The 17803-nt window shown below is 39.9% G+C and overlaps 1 protein-coding gene across 4 annotated transcripts in view; it reads right to left on the reverse strand.

Annotated features, from left to right (window-relative positions):
• CD151 (CD151 molecule (Raph blood group)) overlaps positions 1 to 17803 on the reverse strand; it is a 46684-nt gene that overhangs the window by 10187 nt on the left and 18694 nt on the right. For all 4 annotated transcript variants that reach the window (XM_034416823.3, XM_087880500.1, XM_087880508.1 and 1 more), the window contains exons 2-5: positions 15520 to 15621; positions 13873 to 14064; positions 5905 to 5979; positions 2363 to 2467 (exon numbers count right to left, since the gene is read on the reverse strand). In XM_034416823.3, coding sequence (XP_034272714.1) covers positions 2363 to 2467; positions 5905 to 5979; positions 13873 to 14064; positions 15520 to 15603 — 456 coding nt within the window. In that variant the 5' untranslated portion in view covers positions 15604 to 15621. The remainder of the gene's footprint in view (positions 1 to 2362; positions 2468 to 5904; positions 5980 to 13872; positions 14065 to 15519; positions 15622 to 17803) is intronic.

A 17803-nucleotide genomic window follows, 5' to 3' on the forward strand; every position in this document is an offset into this window, starting at 1 on the left:
AGCAGTTCGAAAGTATGTAAAAATGCAAGTAGAAAAATAGGGACCACCTTTGGTGGGAAGGTAAGAATGTTCCGTGCCCCTTTGGCGTTTAGTCATGCCAGCCACATGACCACGGAGACGCCTTTGGACAGCGCTGGCTCTTCGGCTTTGAAACGGAGATGAGCACCGCCCCCTAGAGTCGGGAACGACTAGCACATATGTGCGAGGGGAACCTTTACCTTTACCTTACTGTTTTTATTGCTTTAAAATGTTTTTTAAATGTTTAATTGTAGTATATTTTCTGAACTCTAATCGCCCAGTGACTAAAAAGAGAGGCCACAGAAATTGAACAAACAAACAAACAAACAAATAAATAAACTCCATCTCAGAGAGATATAGACTGGACCACCTTCTGGCACTGAATGCTATAGAGGAATACCTGGAACTAATGAAGCCTTGAGCTTGATACAAATACTGAATATTAACACTCTTTCAGCAGTGTTGGAAGATATTAGCTCCTACTGTTAAATATAAAGCCAGGCTTGGTTGTGCCACTTTTGCTTCATATCCATGGGCATATGCTGGCCTCCATTAGTTTGTTCAATCAATGAATAAATCACTGTAGTTGTTTTCACTATATCAAGCTACACTCCCTGAAGTGGATGATATACCAGCTGGGTGTGGAAGAATCATTGCTGAAAAATGCAATTCCCTGTAGAGACATGGCATGCTCAAGCATTTCTGTTCAATTACGGTCAAAAGGAGTCTCCTCCCTTCCTTGTACAGTCTTTTTCCATCTGATATCATGATTACACAGAAGTATCCCAAGGTTCCAGTTTGTGGCATGAATCCAGAATATATATATGTACTGTATTATCTCTGAGCAGCTTATTCCCTGTGCTATTATACTGTTAGGCAGCAATCTCACGCATGTTGGGAAGTTAATTTAAATGCAGCTGGATTTATTTCTGAACAGTTTGGAACATGTGCTGAGTGAACGCTCTACTATCACACACTCTCTCTGCCCTACTGCCCAACGGCAGAACCTTTCATTCACTGCAAATATTCTAAGGATAGATGTTAGGATGATGTTCCTGTTTAGACTTGGCATACCGGTGGCTTATAGCAACACACTTTCACAAATGTTGAAATAAAATAGAGTGATTTTATAAACTGAAGAGCAGAAATGGCCATTTTCCTAGCAGCAGTTTATAAAAATAAAGAAGATGAATAGAATTTCCCACCAGTTGGGAAAATGCCCTCAATCTTGTCCTTTCGAATGAATTACTCAGTATGTTCCCAAATCTTACTCACCGTACCTTAAAGTGTCTAGCAACGTCCAATATGATCATCTAAATTCTAAAATAACCAGACATATTGATCTGAAGCCCAGCTGCACTGGTCAAAAGAAGATGAAGCACATCCCCTTCACTCTCTGAGGGAACTGTGCTCCTCTGTTAATTACATTTTATGCCATGCCTCTCTGTAACTGGAGATTAATAGCTTCAAGAAAAATACTTGACAATCAGGAAGTGATTTACCACTTTTACTCAACAAAGACCCATCTGTTTTTTTTCTAATTTTCTCATGCTACAAGACTATTAAATGGTTGAGGGCGGAAATAAGAACTGGAGAGGTATTCCAATGACCTGATCATTAAATAGGACCAGCAGATTATTTTTCCCAGCTACTTTTGTGCCACTCCTTTGGGATCTGCTGTTTCATGCATGAGGCAAGAGTGCTAAAAATACACAGGCTTTATTGGACCAGGGAAAGTCAACACAGAATGGAAGGCATGGGAAAGTTATCTATGTGTGATGCATTTACAAGTGCCTTGCCCTTATAAAATATAATTTAAACACAGTTATTTGGTAGAAATGCAGGCCCCTTCAGATGTTACTTGCAGTGGGCCTACAGCTACCTCTTTTCAAATGTGCACCTACATTCTGGGTAAGCATTCTGGGTCGATTGGCAGTAGTCAAGTCCATCGGTACTTATTTGAGTAGTGCTATTGGGCTTCATTTGATTAATTCTTTCATCCACAGCTTTCTTGAAAGGAAGGAATGACTTTTGACTTTTGTTCAAAGAAAATCCCCAGGGATGAGTGGGATCAATATTCTGGCCAAAAACAACTGCAGGCTAATTTTGAAAGTATCTGCATGAATAAAAATGGACCCAGAAAACATGCCTCAAAGATACCACAGTCTGAAGATAGGGGGAAAGAGCTATTTTATTTTCTGCCATGATTGTCAGAGAGATAAAAAATAAATAAATAAATAAATAAACATACATACATACATACATACATAAATTCAGCTTTTCCCATTTCTTCCCCTAGATCTTAATCTGTATTAATCTCTTAATCTTAATCTCTTAAACATACCTCCTGCTGAAGTTTGTCCACCGCATTAGTCACACTCTCTTCTCCTTTTTTCCGATACTTCTTGATTATCGTGTTTCTCAGATTTTCCTTCAGCTCGTGGTTCAGCTATACAGAACAGGACATCAACAATGGGGACAGACATAAGATATAGCAATATGGTTCTTCAACCCAGTTCCCTGTGTAACAATTACCAACTATTCTGAGAGAATTTTCATGTAATACAAAATGGCTCCCAGAACTTGGAAGTCCAATTTGGCAAATATAAATTTGGCAAACTGAGCAAGGTGGATAGCTTGAAATGCTGCACAAACTGAATGCTCTAGAACAGGCTTCTTGAACAAGTGTCAGACAAAAACTTGGACAATAGTTCCCACCATCCCCTACCCAACATGATCATTGGAGAAGGCTACTCAAGGTCTCTTCCAGCTTCTGAAGAAATGCTCATTGAATGTGTCAATATGTCCTGCTCCTGTTTCTTTTTTAATATATTGCAGGACAGCTCTGATCTTTCCTGCACATCCTACCTCATGCTTTGCAAACCAAGTAAGACAAAGCACTTAACTTGGTTAGAACTCTAGAACTGAAACAGTTTTAAGACCCAGTGCTCTTGGTTGCCTGGATTTACTTTTAGAAGTATATTGTTGGCACTGAGAGCTACAAGCCCTTATTCAAATGATTCCCCTGAAAGAAATGACACCTGAAAGAAAACAGCACTACCTTATATGTTGGAAGCAAAGAATGGTTTCATCTAACGGAGAACCAGTAACTCATCAAGTTGAACAAGACCCATTATTTTTATTAACCCTGTCAGCCAAGGTAATTTTAACTATAGACGTCAACTGCCCAATCTACAACTTTGCTGTCTAAACTAGTACACTGTTATGCAAGCATTTGTGGAGAGAAGCGTATCTGGAAAAAAGCCAAGGTCAAGATTTTGCATCATCAACTGAGCAATAAGCCTTAAACCCCACTTGTCCAATCAGATAGCATATCACCTTGGCTATGTCCAGATCACATTTTTATTTGGAAACCAAAGGTTGTGAAGTTTTAGAGCAGAAAAATCAGGAAAAAAATTGCAAAACAGAATAGCTTAATAATGCTAGAAGAAAACATTTAAAAAGCCCCTCCATTAATCCATGCCATGCAGAAAAACAAAAGCCGGTTTACCTGTGGGTTGATAGGGGAAAACTGCAGCATCAGAAAGAGGCAGCAAAAATAAACACACACACACAGAGTTTATAGGCATTTTGGAAGAAAGCGCCAGCGAGGGAAGAAATATAAAAGGCAACACAAAAGACCAATTCCTTGAGTCTTTGAGAGGACAGAAAGTTTGCCAAAGAAAAACTAGCAGAGGGAGAAAATGAAGCTTACAAAACCAAGATGATTCCCACATTAAAAATCCCCAAAGAGTGAAGATCTCAACATGCCATGCCTTCTCCCCTTTCCCTGCCCCCATGATCAATGCTTGCCATGCATTCCTTTAGCTTCCAGTCCATTTTCACATACAGGTAATACCTCAGATTCTGCAACCTGCAAACTTCACAAGGGATGGGATCAGGATTTTCTAGTGATTCTAGCACTACTGCATTTTATTTCACTAGCATTCAGCCTACTTATCTTTTCAACACCTGACATTTTAATGCTGCTAATCCCTTATAAATCATAGGATTTTTATAATCCATATTTGAATTATATTAGAACCTAATGTGACAGTTCAGAGTCCTAAAACAAGCCATGGCCAAATTATTAAGCACCTACAGGTGGCAAACCTCCATGCTTTTCCACCTGACCTGATCCACTGCACTGCACTGCATTTGCTGGAAAAAGCTAATGTGGAATTGTGTAATTTGTGATTTAGCATGCTGCGGAAACCTGAACATTTGCGTTAGCTTGCCCAAATTAGTTTATTAGTTTGGGCACAGCTTGTTACACAAGCAAAGACACCAGGCAAACAGGATTTAGATTGTTGTGTGAACCAAAATGATTGCGTCAGGTCTTCTGTTCAGGTCACATTCAGGTTAAGGCTGGTTTATTTCTTAAGTAGTAAAACTGTTGCAAACTCACTCTCTGGGATGCCAAAAAACCCACTATTGATTAGATCAGCAGTCTCTACATTTATTATGAAAACATGCACCAATCAGGACAATATTAAAAATGAAGTGAGTTTCACAGACATCCATCTCTGGGATTCTATGTACTTGCAGTTGAATGTGGATATTGCAAAATATATAATGAGACACTTAGGAGTTTAAAAACAGATCTAGGTGTCACCCATTCACATCTTCATTCCTCCCTGTTTCTTAGCTCTCTGGGCTTAGTATAGACTATGTGAATAGTCAAGAGATATTGCAGTGACAATCACCTTTTGTTAGTAATAAGATAAAGTGTTAAGAACTATAGAATCAAATGGATGGTTAGTTATTCCATTTTATATTATAGCATCAAAAGAGAAGAGAACAAGGCAATGTACATTCCAATATTTGCATTCCAAGCACAGATGCAGTAAGCAGAATATTCTCCTAGATGGTATTCTCACAATTCATGAAAATGGCTTCAGACCAACTCATTCCTGATCAATTTCATGTTATATTAAATTGGCCAATGGTGCATTGGTTAGAATGAAGCATTTGCAGGCTGGCTCTGCCCACTGCCAGGAGTTCGATCCTGACCAGCTCAAAGCTGACTCAGTTTTCCATCCTTCTGAGGACCCAGATTGTTGGGGGGAATATGCTGACTCTGCAAACCGCATAGAGAGTGCTGTAAAACACTATGAAGTGGTATGTAAGTCTAAGTGGTATGTAAGTCTAAGTCTAAGTGCTATTGCTATTGTGGAATAGGATGATGCAACTGCATGTCAGAAGCTTAATTTGGTGCTGGGTTTTTGTTTTTAATGTTTATAGTTTTAATATGGTCTTAATGTTGTTTTATTATTGATACTGTTTTAATTCTTGATTGGAAGCCTACCAGAATTTGATATAAGATGGCAGCTATGTAAATAGTTTAAATAATAAATGGATCTGGTGGTAAGGATCTTCCCAGGTGTGTGCATGGGTGAACTACTGAAATGCTCTAAATCATTTAGAGCAATGTTTTACGCTCCTGGTTTACTAAAATTTACTGCATCATAAAAGTTGCCTTACTTGGGCCAATGGCTGTACATCAATGCCTACATATGAGTTTTATAATCAAATGCATTTTTATTGTAGCACTGGAACAAAGCTAATGAAAGAAGTGTTTGCACTGCAGTTTCAAATCATAGCATGGCCCTTGAGACACACTGAGTGCCCAGATGCCAATCCCTTGTTCATTGTAGGTTTGCACAAATCTGTAGCCTAGGAGGTTCTATGCATAACAGATGTGCTTACAGGGTTTTGTGGAAAGAAGCCAAAAAGCCCCATGACTACCACTGTCACAGTAGTGCTGGCTCACAGTAGACAAGAATGAGTAGATCTCTGTAGACAAATATTCATTGTGTTGAGAAGACCTGCAGGGAATGAAATGTAGCCTGTTTACCGATCACCCCCTTTTCTCTTGTTACCTACCTGCTGGTAATAGACACAGGCCAGGATTCCAGCAATTATCTCAAGCAGGAAGATGCAGAGTAGTAGTACAAAATACTAAAGAAACAAAATGAACAAAGAAATTAAAGCAGAGCATTGTACACTATGGGATTTACTTTGCCTATAAAAATATAGTATTGACAAAACAAGCAGACTTAGCTACCGAACGTTGAAGACAAAGCAGAGGCAAAGCAGGGAAACAGTAACAGGCATGATGCACTCCTGGCCAAGAGGAACTGGATTTGGAGGTTGCTCCTGATTTGGGGGCTTATCAGCCAACTGCTCTATCTAGGAGTGGAAGAATGGCTTTCAACTTTCAGAGCTAGTTATTTTATGAAATGCTCAGAACAAGTTGCGCAAAGTGCAACCTTACTCAGAAGTGGAACAAGCATCCGCCTTGTCTAGAAGGTAGCTTTCTTGAATACATTATTTGATAGCTTTCTTGATAAATTAAGGGGGAAGACAAAAACAGGTCTTCGCTGCCGTATAAATTCACCAAAATGAGATTTGCTTGGTTTAGCACATTTCAAAATTACAGCCCTTGTGCTTTATTCCATAAATCATAATTAACTAAAGCATGGCTTTTGACATTAAACCTTTGTCTACTGTGTGGCAATGGGTTTCCAAAATAATAGGTGAGAGTTCATTTGTAGCCCTGCTAGCCAAGATCCTTTCAATGAGTCTGGAGACCGATCTGTAGAATTTCTGTGTGTAAAGCATGTGCTCTACCACTAAATTATATTCCCTTACCCATTGCTTTCACAGCTGTGACTCCTACGCCTCTTGCCAATACTACTTGTTTTGAAATGCAACCCCTCCAGCTGACATCAGTAAAAACTCATCACAAGCTTGTTAGATGATGGTGGAATGCTTAATTGCTCAGGGCAGAAAACATTTTGAAATAGCTGAGCTTCTTGTGGCTCCTAACAGTACCGAAAGTCAACAAAATGTAGGCAAGCACTTTGGGATGAATTATCAGCTGTGAATTTCACAAAAGAATAAAGGAGATAAACTTTTTTTATTTTAAAGATCCACTACTTAGCAATCTCTAAAAACATTCAGAACAGATTAACACTAACTCTGATGTGAGGCTTAAAACTGGTCATGTAGACATCTCCAACAGGCACACCAGAAAAAGGGACAAATTGAGAAGTCAGGGAACAAGCAACTACATGACTTTGACTCAAAAGGGCAAGAGGAACAGGCCCAGGATATAAAACTAGAGACTAAAAGAAAGAGGAAGAAAGAGAGGACCAAATTTGAAAGTGCTGCTATACAGATAACTTCTTCATATTTATGAGTTCCTAATCTTCTGAAATAAATCTGCTTACCCAACTTCTCTTTGCTTGGGAATGTGGAGTTAGGAGGGAGTTTAACTGCCATACCTCGTATAAAGTCCCCCCCCCTCACTCATAGGTATACGACTGATCCCGGACCTCCGAACCTTTCGCCGGGCTCTGAAAACGTTCCTATTTCGGCAAGCCGGGCTGGCTTAAAAATTTTTATTGGTGAATTTTATGGGTAAGGGGTTTTAAATTGGGGAAAGCCATTAGGGATTTAATTTTGTTTTAAATGTATTTTAATGTTTATACTGTATGTTTTTTAATTTTGGCTGTTCACTGCCCCGAGTCCTTCGGGAGAGGGGGCGGTATAAAAATTTTAAAAATAAATAAATAAATAAATAATAAATAGGATAAAGCTATGGCTACAGATCTGGGGATCAGAAGAATCACTTGCTCTAGTATCAGTATTATGGTGCAGTCCAGTTAATCAAGACAATGAACCAATTCTAGCCCAACAGGTGGCAAGGAATTTGCCACAATAGTAGCTCTAGTCACGCTTCCTGCTCAAATCCTCATAAACTGTTGCTGCTGAAGTAGCCCTCTGAAGTCAAACTTCTGCTACTCTGCCTGAAAGGAAGAACAACTGAGCAGGTTCATTACCTTCCTGTAGTAATTACCCATTGCTTTGAGGGTTTTCCCATCAACCCTTTTCAGGATTTATAATTGACATGATGGCTAAGAGACCAACAAAACCAGCTATCTTATCCCCAGGCTTAGACATCTCCAATTTATGACATTCTTGGGAGCTATGCTCAACAATCCTGTCAAACATACGTACAGTATACTTACTCAATTCATGCCTCTACAGATTTGTCATTTCGGACCACTTACACTTATCACTCATGACTGCTCCCTGTTGCTTTTTGGCTGTCTTCTACCAGAGCTCTCACGTTTACTCCAGGACATGTAAACTGCTCAGGGCCTCTTCAAGGATTCCTCAGGCCATTCAAGGCCTATTACAAGCACTCCAACTGTCACCATCAGGGACTCTCCACACTGCTAACAATATTTCTTCCCTCCACATGAACATCTAAAAAGTTGGATCCAGGTTGATGGACCATTTCCCATTCCTGCATATTCTTTTGCCTTTGGTCTATAGCTTCCCCACATTCAAAAGATATGTCTTGCTTTCCATCCTATGTTCTGGAATGCCTCCCTTGCTCCCTATGCCAGTCTGTTCCCTTTATCCCTGAGATCTCTAACTAAGTGGAGGAAGAGGTTAACTAAAAGAACTGAAGGGGTGAAATTTTTTTTTTTTTAATAACTCTAACTGTAAAAGAAATGCAAATCCCCTGGCCTGAAATACCCAACTTAAAAGAAACAAAGGAGAAGGTAGAAGGGAGGAGACTTTGTCAGTTCCAACTGAAAAAAAACAAAAAAACAACTGAGATGGAAGGAAGGACATCCTCCAGTTCCCCCAAATCAGAAGAAAGCATCCACAGGATCAGGTGACAGGAAAGGTAGAAACAGAGGTAGTATAAAGATGAAGCTGATGAGATGAAAATCTTTTATTCTTATAGTGTCAGCACTTCATCCAAGCGTCAACCATAAATCTCCCTCAAGGAACTCAGATCCTCATTCAAGAATTAGCAGGACAAGGCAACATACATTGATGTTATTGTAGAAACAAGTATCCCTAATAACAAGGAAGTTCAGTTATCGCCAATCAAGCAATCAAGCTCTCTATTTAATAACAGCGTGTAGATCGAATTATTAAACCTCCCCCATCTTACACAATAATGGACCTGCTTATTCATTATATCATGTATGCTGATCTCAGTGTCTTTGCTTCTGGTCATCAGCCTGCACATTTGCCACAGCAAGTCCTTTAGCTAAACAGGGGTAAATAGTCAAGAATTCAAAGTCAGGAATTGAGCAAACATGGCCTTTGACTCAGAAATTCAAGAGGAGAAACCCAGGTCTTAAATTTGAGGACTAACATATAAAGAAGGCAGGACTTGAGGGCACTGTTAGACTAAAAACTTCTTCGCATTTATGGCTTTTTTGCTATTTATCCAGCCTTCTTGCATTTGCTTGAAATGCACAGTAGGGAGTAAGATTTAATGACGGCGTCTACTGTGATGCTTTGACAATTGGAGTGCTTCATGTTCCAGATACCATAACACATTGCACCACTGAATCTATTATAACTTGCTTTTAATTAAGCACATAGTTAACTCTGATTAATTTAAATAAAACTTGGATTCAAATGTTCAAAAGACTGCTACCAGCTTTATTCATCCTTCCATATATAAGCAATGCTTTGGATTCTGGATACTGAATAGTCTTTCACAGAGAGTTTAGGGAAGATAAAACGCAGTTCTTTTAAGAAAACAGTTTTAATGCCACAAAATGTGAACAATCTCCCAGAGGGAAGCAATTCGGAGACGTATTAGAGCAGATTACTTCTTATTCTGCAATGATGGTACTCTTTTTGTAGCTCAATTTCTAACATTGTTGGTCCAAACAATTTGCTGCCTAAAGCAAAGGACAAAGTAACAACAACCTACATTCATTTCTTTACATACAGAGCTGTCTGGACAGCTGGCTAAGTTCAACACTAGAGATGGATGAACTTCCTCTTACTGCACTATAAGGCAGTAGAGTAATTTAGAAATAAAAGAGTGGACTTAATGAGATACACATCTTTGTCTTTCAACACACTCTAGTTCCTAGTTTCTCATTTTGCCTAGTAGTACAGCTAGCCCTCATCTCAACAATTCGGCCACTAAAGAAAACAGACAACTCAACTATGACACATTGGTGGTACTACTGCTGCATGTCTCACATTTCCTGGAGCCTCCTGCTTCAACAGTGGGAACCCACAGCATGCCCAGTATGTCTGATTTGATGCTGGACCACTTATATCAACCAAAAGTGACCTGCTATGTGTAGCACCTCTAGGATAAAAACAGCCTGGGAAGAATTGCCCATGTGCTGACATCTTCAAGTTAGATTACTGCAGTAGATTATACATGAAGTCATTCTTGCTAAATACTCAAGAATTGAAGTTAGTTGTGAGGTAGAACTGGGACACTAGAATGTCTGTCTTCTGGCAGCAGAGACAAAGCTCCAATGGTTTCTAGTTTGACCCTGGACAAAATTCAAATTGCTGATACTTATCCTTCAATCCCCTCATAACTTCCATCTGCCCTCTGCTATTTTAACCTGTCTTGGCTCCTAAATTACATCCAGATCCCCTTGCCTTAAAAAGAAAATCAGATTCTGATGGAAGCAAGTATCCTTCACTAGGCTAGCCACGTCCGGTTCCTGCAACCGTTCATCGTATGTTTTAGCCTCCAGTCCCCTAATATTATTTGAGCATTTAATATTTCATCCAGTATTAAATGACAATACTAATTTAAGCTTAATATTTTTATTTCATATGTATTTTATGACTAAGAACAACAGATTTATTTTTCTCCATTACACTCACAATGTGAGGCTAGCTGAGTTATGAACAAAATCATCCCAAAGTCACCCAATGAGCTACTGTGGCTAAGGGAAGACTAGATCCTCAGTCTCCCCACATCTAGTCCAATATCTTAGCCATCTCCCTATACTGGCTCTTAAGTGTTATATGCTATGTTGTTTTAAGATAATGGACTTCATTAAAAAATATTACGAAACAGTTGTGTTGGTTATTGTAGTTGTTGCAGTGTTTCTTAATTTCTTCTTAGTTTCTAATTTTATTCTGGCTAATTTTATTTGGGGGAGGTTCCACCCTTTAATTTATACATTGGTCCATACTAGTAGTAAACACAATTGAAGACTAAAACCTAAACACATTTATTCAGTTAAATACCTTGTTTCCCCGAAAATAAGATGCTGTCTTATATTTTTTTGAACCCCAAAATAAGCGCTTGGCCTTATTTTCAGGGAAGTCTTATTTTGGGGCGTGAGGGGCAAGACGGGGTCCTTCGCTGTCTTACCTGATTTCCAGCTCTGTCTCCCTAACCAGATGAAATGGCGGGGCCAGCTGTGCATGCATTTAAATATTTTCGGGGAGGGCTTATTTTCAGAGGGTGCTTATTTTAGCGCATGCACTCAAAAGCCCGATTGGGGATTTTTATTTTCGGGGAAACAGGGTAATAAACCTCAAACTTTTTTTTTTTTTTTGCTCTTGGCTGATCTCAGCCCTTCACATCCCACAAAGTTTGTTGAAGCCTTGACCATCTGTGTGCTGGACAAGATGTCCTTTCATATCACAGGCACGAATAAACAAAGAGAGAGCTAGCTAACTCAAGACTGGACTTCATACTAAAAGGAGTTGCAAATAGAACAAAAACACGCCTTAACCCACAGGTCACTTTTGGAAACAGAATAAGTAATGTTACTGACGTCATCCTTCTAGCAGCTGAGATCTTTAAAAAAGAAACAACTCGCCAATGAGCTAGAAAACTGATTCTTATGCTTGTATTCCTGAAGTTCTCCTCCTCTGATGTACACATATGGCCCAATTAAATTATATTTTTCTTTCCATTAAGAGATGATTAGAGCCAATGGTTCCCAAATTAAACAGGACACAGCTGTTTCTTTTGTAGAACATCAAAGGTCAGTAATGCTCTTCTCAAATGTGATGCCTTCTAAACATGTTGACCGAGAACTGTGATCATCCTCTGCCAGCAGGAGAAAGACTGATCTATAGAATCACAACAAATCCTTGTCAGTTGTGATCTAGCAATTGACATAGTAGGAATTGAGATCTGCATCTGGCACTTGCAGATATCTCTCTACTGTTTGCTAGCCTTCTTGCTGTACGCTAGATTTTACTTTTGATATTTTTAAAAATAATATTTAAATAGAATTTTTAAAAGGAAGCCAGCAAGTTGTAAAGTACAATTCTCTTTTTTGCAAGAACAGACTTGGGTCTACAAAAGTCCCAAGTATTTTTTAAAACAAACAAACAAACTGATTCTAGAGTTAGTTTGGTATAGTAGTTAAGGCACCAAGTTAGAAAGCAGAAGACTGAGTTCTAGTTCTGCTTTAGACACAAGACAAGTTGGTGACCTTGAGCCAGTCATTTTCTCTCAGCCCTAGAAAGGAGGTAATGGCAAACCACTTCTGAAAAACTTTGCCAAGAAAATTGCAGGGATTAGTCCAGGCAATCTCCCGGTGTTAATACTGACCAGAAGGTGTGTACGCACGCACACAGACACACAAACCTGACTGTAACCCAATCTTTGTCAACTCCCTCCCAGAAAAGACCAACATCACACTCTATTATGAATGCTTAAATGTGGATGACAATTTATCAAAGTTAAAACTGACAGAGGGAAAAATATGGGAAAAAATTCCATCAGGTCATTATTGAGGTGAGCTAGAAGGGAGGAAGAATGCCTATCAATAGGTTTAAGTTTTGCAGCGGGAGAATTTTGAGTTTATTTTGAACTTACAGATATGAGGAACATGCCTAATATCACTAAGATGCAAGTCGAAACTTAGTCATTGTGGCCATTAAAAGAGTTGCCAACCCATTTTATAGGGATCATAAAGACTTCCCCCTCAACAGTCTGCTCTTGGACTGGCAACAAGTGACTTACACAGCAATTGGGAGGGGGACAGGAGAAGAAATGGAGTGGATTCATCATCAGAGGTAAAGGAAGAAAATGTATTTTGAAGTCTGTGCCTTTTTTCCAAGGCATTTGATACCAGATTTGAATCATTAAGCCCACAAGAGACCCACTCATCCTTTGATGTTCACTCATCACTGTGGGCCATCATATCCATTCATCTTAATGTTCAATAAGAAAGAAATGGGAATATACAAGTGCACAGCTCTTTATTCTAATCACAGAGATGCTTGAAATATGGGCTGAGCTCAGACTTGGCAGAAACAGCTGAAGCCAAAGCCAGCCAGGCCAAATGAACTGCTGGCCCCAAATCAGGAGACAATCGACCTGTCACAGCCAGCCACTTAGAGCAGAAAATGCAGAAACAAACAGCTCTTTTCTTCCCCAAAAGAGAAGTATTAGTTTTCTATGGCAAAACAACCTAAAAGACTGTACCAACTTTTAATCTGTAATTTTTGGCTTTGGGGAAGAGAAACAAACAGGGATAATTTTCCAACACAGGGAGTTCTTGTGTGCAGCCAGAATGGAATGGCCTGGCTTGCAAACCACGTCCAACACCAACATCTTCTGAAGCTGCTAGAAGAACTTCAAAAATATCCTCAAGGGTGACTTGATCTTTAAACTATAACAACCTTTCCCCCAACATGGCACCCTCCAAATGCTTTGGGCCAAAGCTCTCAGAATACCTCTCTTTTGCCCTGCTCTTTGTCATATCATATGTAAAGGAAAAGGACAGCAACACAACCAATTTGGTACATTTTTTTTCTGTTTTTTTCTCTATCAAAAAAAGATGCTAGTTTTTCCCACCGAATAATTTTGCTGGAGCAAAACTGATCTGTATTTTGCTGTTCCATATTTAGAATTTCCTATAATATATGAACTAAAATAAACTAACACAGAAACAGTAGTTGTTTTTTCGAGCTGTCCCAAATCTGGGTTTCTTTTCTAATTTAGCTTGCCCTTCGTCTGACTAAACACGTTCCCCTTCGCTTTCTGAGTTCCAGATGTAGTCCATTTAAATAAGAGAAACTCACCACTTTCAGCAGGCTCCGTTGCTCCCTGAAGGTTGCACAGCAACCCAATATGCCAGTAATCATGACAACAGCACCTGCCACCACCAGAATGTAGGCTGTTGCCAGGTATATATTGGACTGCAAGAGACTAATGTAGTCACTCTTCTCAGCTAGGGTCCAGATGCCCACTGCCATCACAGCTCCGCCTGCCAGCTAAAGAGGGACAGACAAACACATACAGGATGAGTGAAAGGTATCTGCATTCAAATGTCCCAGAACCACCTTGTCCAATTTTCTTCAAACTGGTGTCATCCACATGCACTGGACTGTGTCTAGAAATTGTGAGTATTATAGCACAGCTTATTTCAACCTTGGCAACTTTAAGAGATGTAGATTTGAATTCCCGGAATATGTCTAAGCATTTTTTTTCACTTTCACTTTTCTCTGGGTTATATGATTAGGAATTTATCCAATCAAGAAATCAAAACTAAGCATTTTGTAAAGAGCTTAGAATGCCTGGCAAAGGCAATAATGTTTCTTGGTGAATATAAAAGGACATAAACCTCAATTTAGGAAACTGTATCTGAACCATACAAGCACAGAAACAATTCATTACATAGCCTGAACACAAAAACCCCATATATTTGTGTTTCAAGGACCTTCCAATATGTTATCTCCTAAATGTTATCTCGGACCCCATTATTAAGCTTTTAAAACTCTTTTGGTGGGCTTCCAGGCTATGCAGCATGGAGTTCAAACAAGGAAAAAAGAAGGTAACTCCTAATCCAGTGCAGGGATTTAAACCAGTGACTTAAGTTCAGGGGGAAAAAATTATCTTCTGTACAAATGAAAGTTTCAGATGCCACCTTCCTCAATCACCAATTACTTGTCATTTTTAGAAAATTGCAGCCCTCTGAGTAGAAAAGGTACATACACGCTAAGGCAAATGATTGCCTGAATGCCTTATCTCAGTCATTCTTAAAAACGGAGTAAAGGCAGATAGATATCATGGGGGTTTTTTTGTTTTTTTTTATTTGATTTATATGCCGCTCTTCTCCGGAGACTCCAGAGACTCAGAGCGGCTTACAATGCGTTAAGCAATTTATTAGATTTATGTCACCTTTCCTCCAAAGCAGGAGTGTCAAACTCAAGGCCTGGGGAGCCGGAGCCGGCCTGCGGGGTACTTAGATCTGGCCTGTGGGGCCACCCTGGAAACAACAAAGGACTGGCCTGTGGTGCTTCTGCTAGTGAAAACAGGCTCCCGAGCTCCATTTTCGGCTGCCAGAGCATTCGGGCCTCCACAGGCGCCCTCGACAGGGGTGACATGGAGCTGGCCACACCTACCCTGGCCATGCCCATCCCACCCCCGAGGTCAAACACAACCCTGATGCGGCCCTGAAGGAAATCGAGTTTGACACCCCTGCTCTAAAGGCTCAAGGCAACATACGTAACTCCCTCCTTCCATTTCTTTTTCAATAGCAGCAGCCTTATGATCCAAGCGGAGATGGCTGAGAGTGGACTTGGACCTGAGTCTTTGCAATCCAAATCTAAAACTCTAACCCACAGTACTACATTAGATTAACTTTAATTACGCTTCCCTCCCCTCCCAAAAAACCCCCTAGATTTACAGCATGATGCAGGAAAGTACCCCAAATAGCAGTTCCTTACCCAGAAGAAGAAGTTGAAGATGAACAGCAGGTATTTGAGACAGATGGTCATACATGTCTCCTTGCTTTCACTGTATTCACGCATGGTCACAAATCAACAGAACTGTAAAGGAAGAAGAAAGCAAAACATCAAACCCATGAAGAAGCCTTTCTTTCTGTGTTTTATTTTGTGCAAGCATGATCATTCTGCATTTCTCTACACAATGACAACCCAGCTGGCATGGCTGCAATACACCATACAGGAAATATGATAGGGAAAGAATGCAGAGCATGCTTGTGGGACTCTTTTACCGACAGTGACCATAGGGAGGGTCTGCATTTCCTTCTATAACAAAATAATACAGTGCGTTGTGTGTACGTTTCTGCTCTCCTCTTCTATTGTTTCTGCATACGTTTGTGTTATGCTGGAAATTGCAGGTACTCAAACACATTAACAAGAGACAGGCAGACTCAGGATCAACCGCATGGCAACCAGTGGTGGGATCCTGCCAGGTTAACAACCAGTTCGGTGATTGCTGTGCACACGTGCACAACTTTACGAAAACTTACTTTTCACGTTACTGCTGGGGAGTAACACAGCTGAGGTGTGGCAATCCGCTCTGCTGTGCAAATCAGCTGAAAAGATATAAGTCAGTATAGCGCAGAGGCAGACGGGCGGACAAACCTGATCATTGGAGCGAACCAGTTTGCTCCCAGCTGATCGTCGGAGCTACCGGTTCACCTGAACCGGTAGAATCCCACCCCAATGGCAACCTTTCACTGATGGTCTCCTGTGGGTACAGTTTTCTCTAAAGGAAGCCAAATTAAAACTCCGTTTCCAAGTTTTATGCCTTTCTCCACTTTGAAACTCCCTTTCCAAGTTTTATGCCTTTCTCCACTTTGGCCATGATGAGGGCTGAGAGTTCTGTCACAGGTTTTAGTAAATTATGACCAGCATCCTGAATTCTTACCAGAAGGCTATATGCACACAAGTGAGAGAAAGAGAGCAAATGTATAAGAATGTGCTCTCTTAGGTTTCAATAAAGGAGAATATTTGTAGTTCAGGGTTGAAATAAAAGGTTCTTCGGATTCTCTGAGTTTGCTTGTTTTCCTGCAGATGTTTTATTACCCTAACTAGGTAATATCACTAGCACTGATAGTGTTACCTAATTAGAATAATGAAACGTCTGCAAGAAAACAAGCAAGTTCACAGAGCATCAAGGACCCCTTTACATGGGTGTTTCAAGTTAAAGAGGCACTCTGGATTGAATATAAATAGGAGTTTGCACTACAACCCCCCCCCCCAGTTTTGGTCTCTCACATTTAGAAAGCTCTTCCATCTCCCCAGGACATGGGACATTTTTCTGGAGAAAAAAATGGGAATGCTTTCATCTCTACTCCAATCAGTTCCTTTTGCCCAACTGCACAAGCAGAGAGCAAATGATTTTTCTCTTAGGACAAGTGACGGCATAGTTGGCAGAAGATCTTATTCACAAACAAAAGGAAAGACTGGGAGATGACTGCATGCACCCAAGATAGTATCAGGGACAGAATGCTCCAGTCTTGGCTTGCTGTCAACCCAGTCATCATGAAACATGTCTGTGCTCCCCTTATGCATCCCTTCACATTCCAGTATCCTACTTCTATTAGGCTTCCCAGAGATTTATTGCTTGTAAATAGTGAGAGATTTACTGTTCCCAGGACATACAGGATAGAACTGTTGTCAAGCCCCGTATAATTAACCAATCTAAGAAGCAAGAACCCCATGGCTTTCAGGAAGGCATCATTAAGGCTAAGATGAGATAAAAACAGCCCTATTTTTCAAATGGCAAATTCTCAGCCAGACTTACAGCAAGTTAATTAAGGTGGAATGTCTTCAAAACATCCCCATAAGCTGTCATATTTGGTTTGTTATTTTCTCTTCTCCCCTAAACTTTCTTCCTCTTCACTTCCTTCCTACAGTAACTAACTGTGGGAACTATCACTAACTATTTAGTGGTATCAATCACAAGGAGTATATAATTTCAAAATGTCATGGGGGGCAAATAAATTCAATAAATAAATTACATTAAAAAATAAACTGGCTTTACGGAAATATCAACTAAAAACATTGGAACCAACACTCCATAATCTCCAAACTGCCAGGAATTAAAAATAGTTCTTTCCAGAGGAAAATCTTTAAACCCAGCCAACCCTACATTTCAGTCTATTTTTTTCTTCCTGAGCATCATAAGAGCATCATAAGAAATGAGATTTCAGATATGATCCGATGTTAGTGCAAACTGCTCCACTTCTATTACTTCTTC

Source organism: Pantherophis guttatus, chromosome 1 (genome assembly GCF_059756535.1).
Source record: "Pantherophis guttatus breed Tessera chromosome 1, ASM5975653v1, whole genome shotgun sequence".
NCBI lineage: Eukaryota > Metazoa > Chordata > Lepidosauria > Squamata > Colubridae > Pantherophis > Pantherophis guttatus.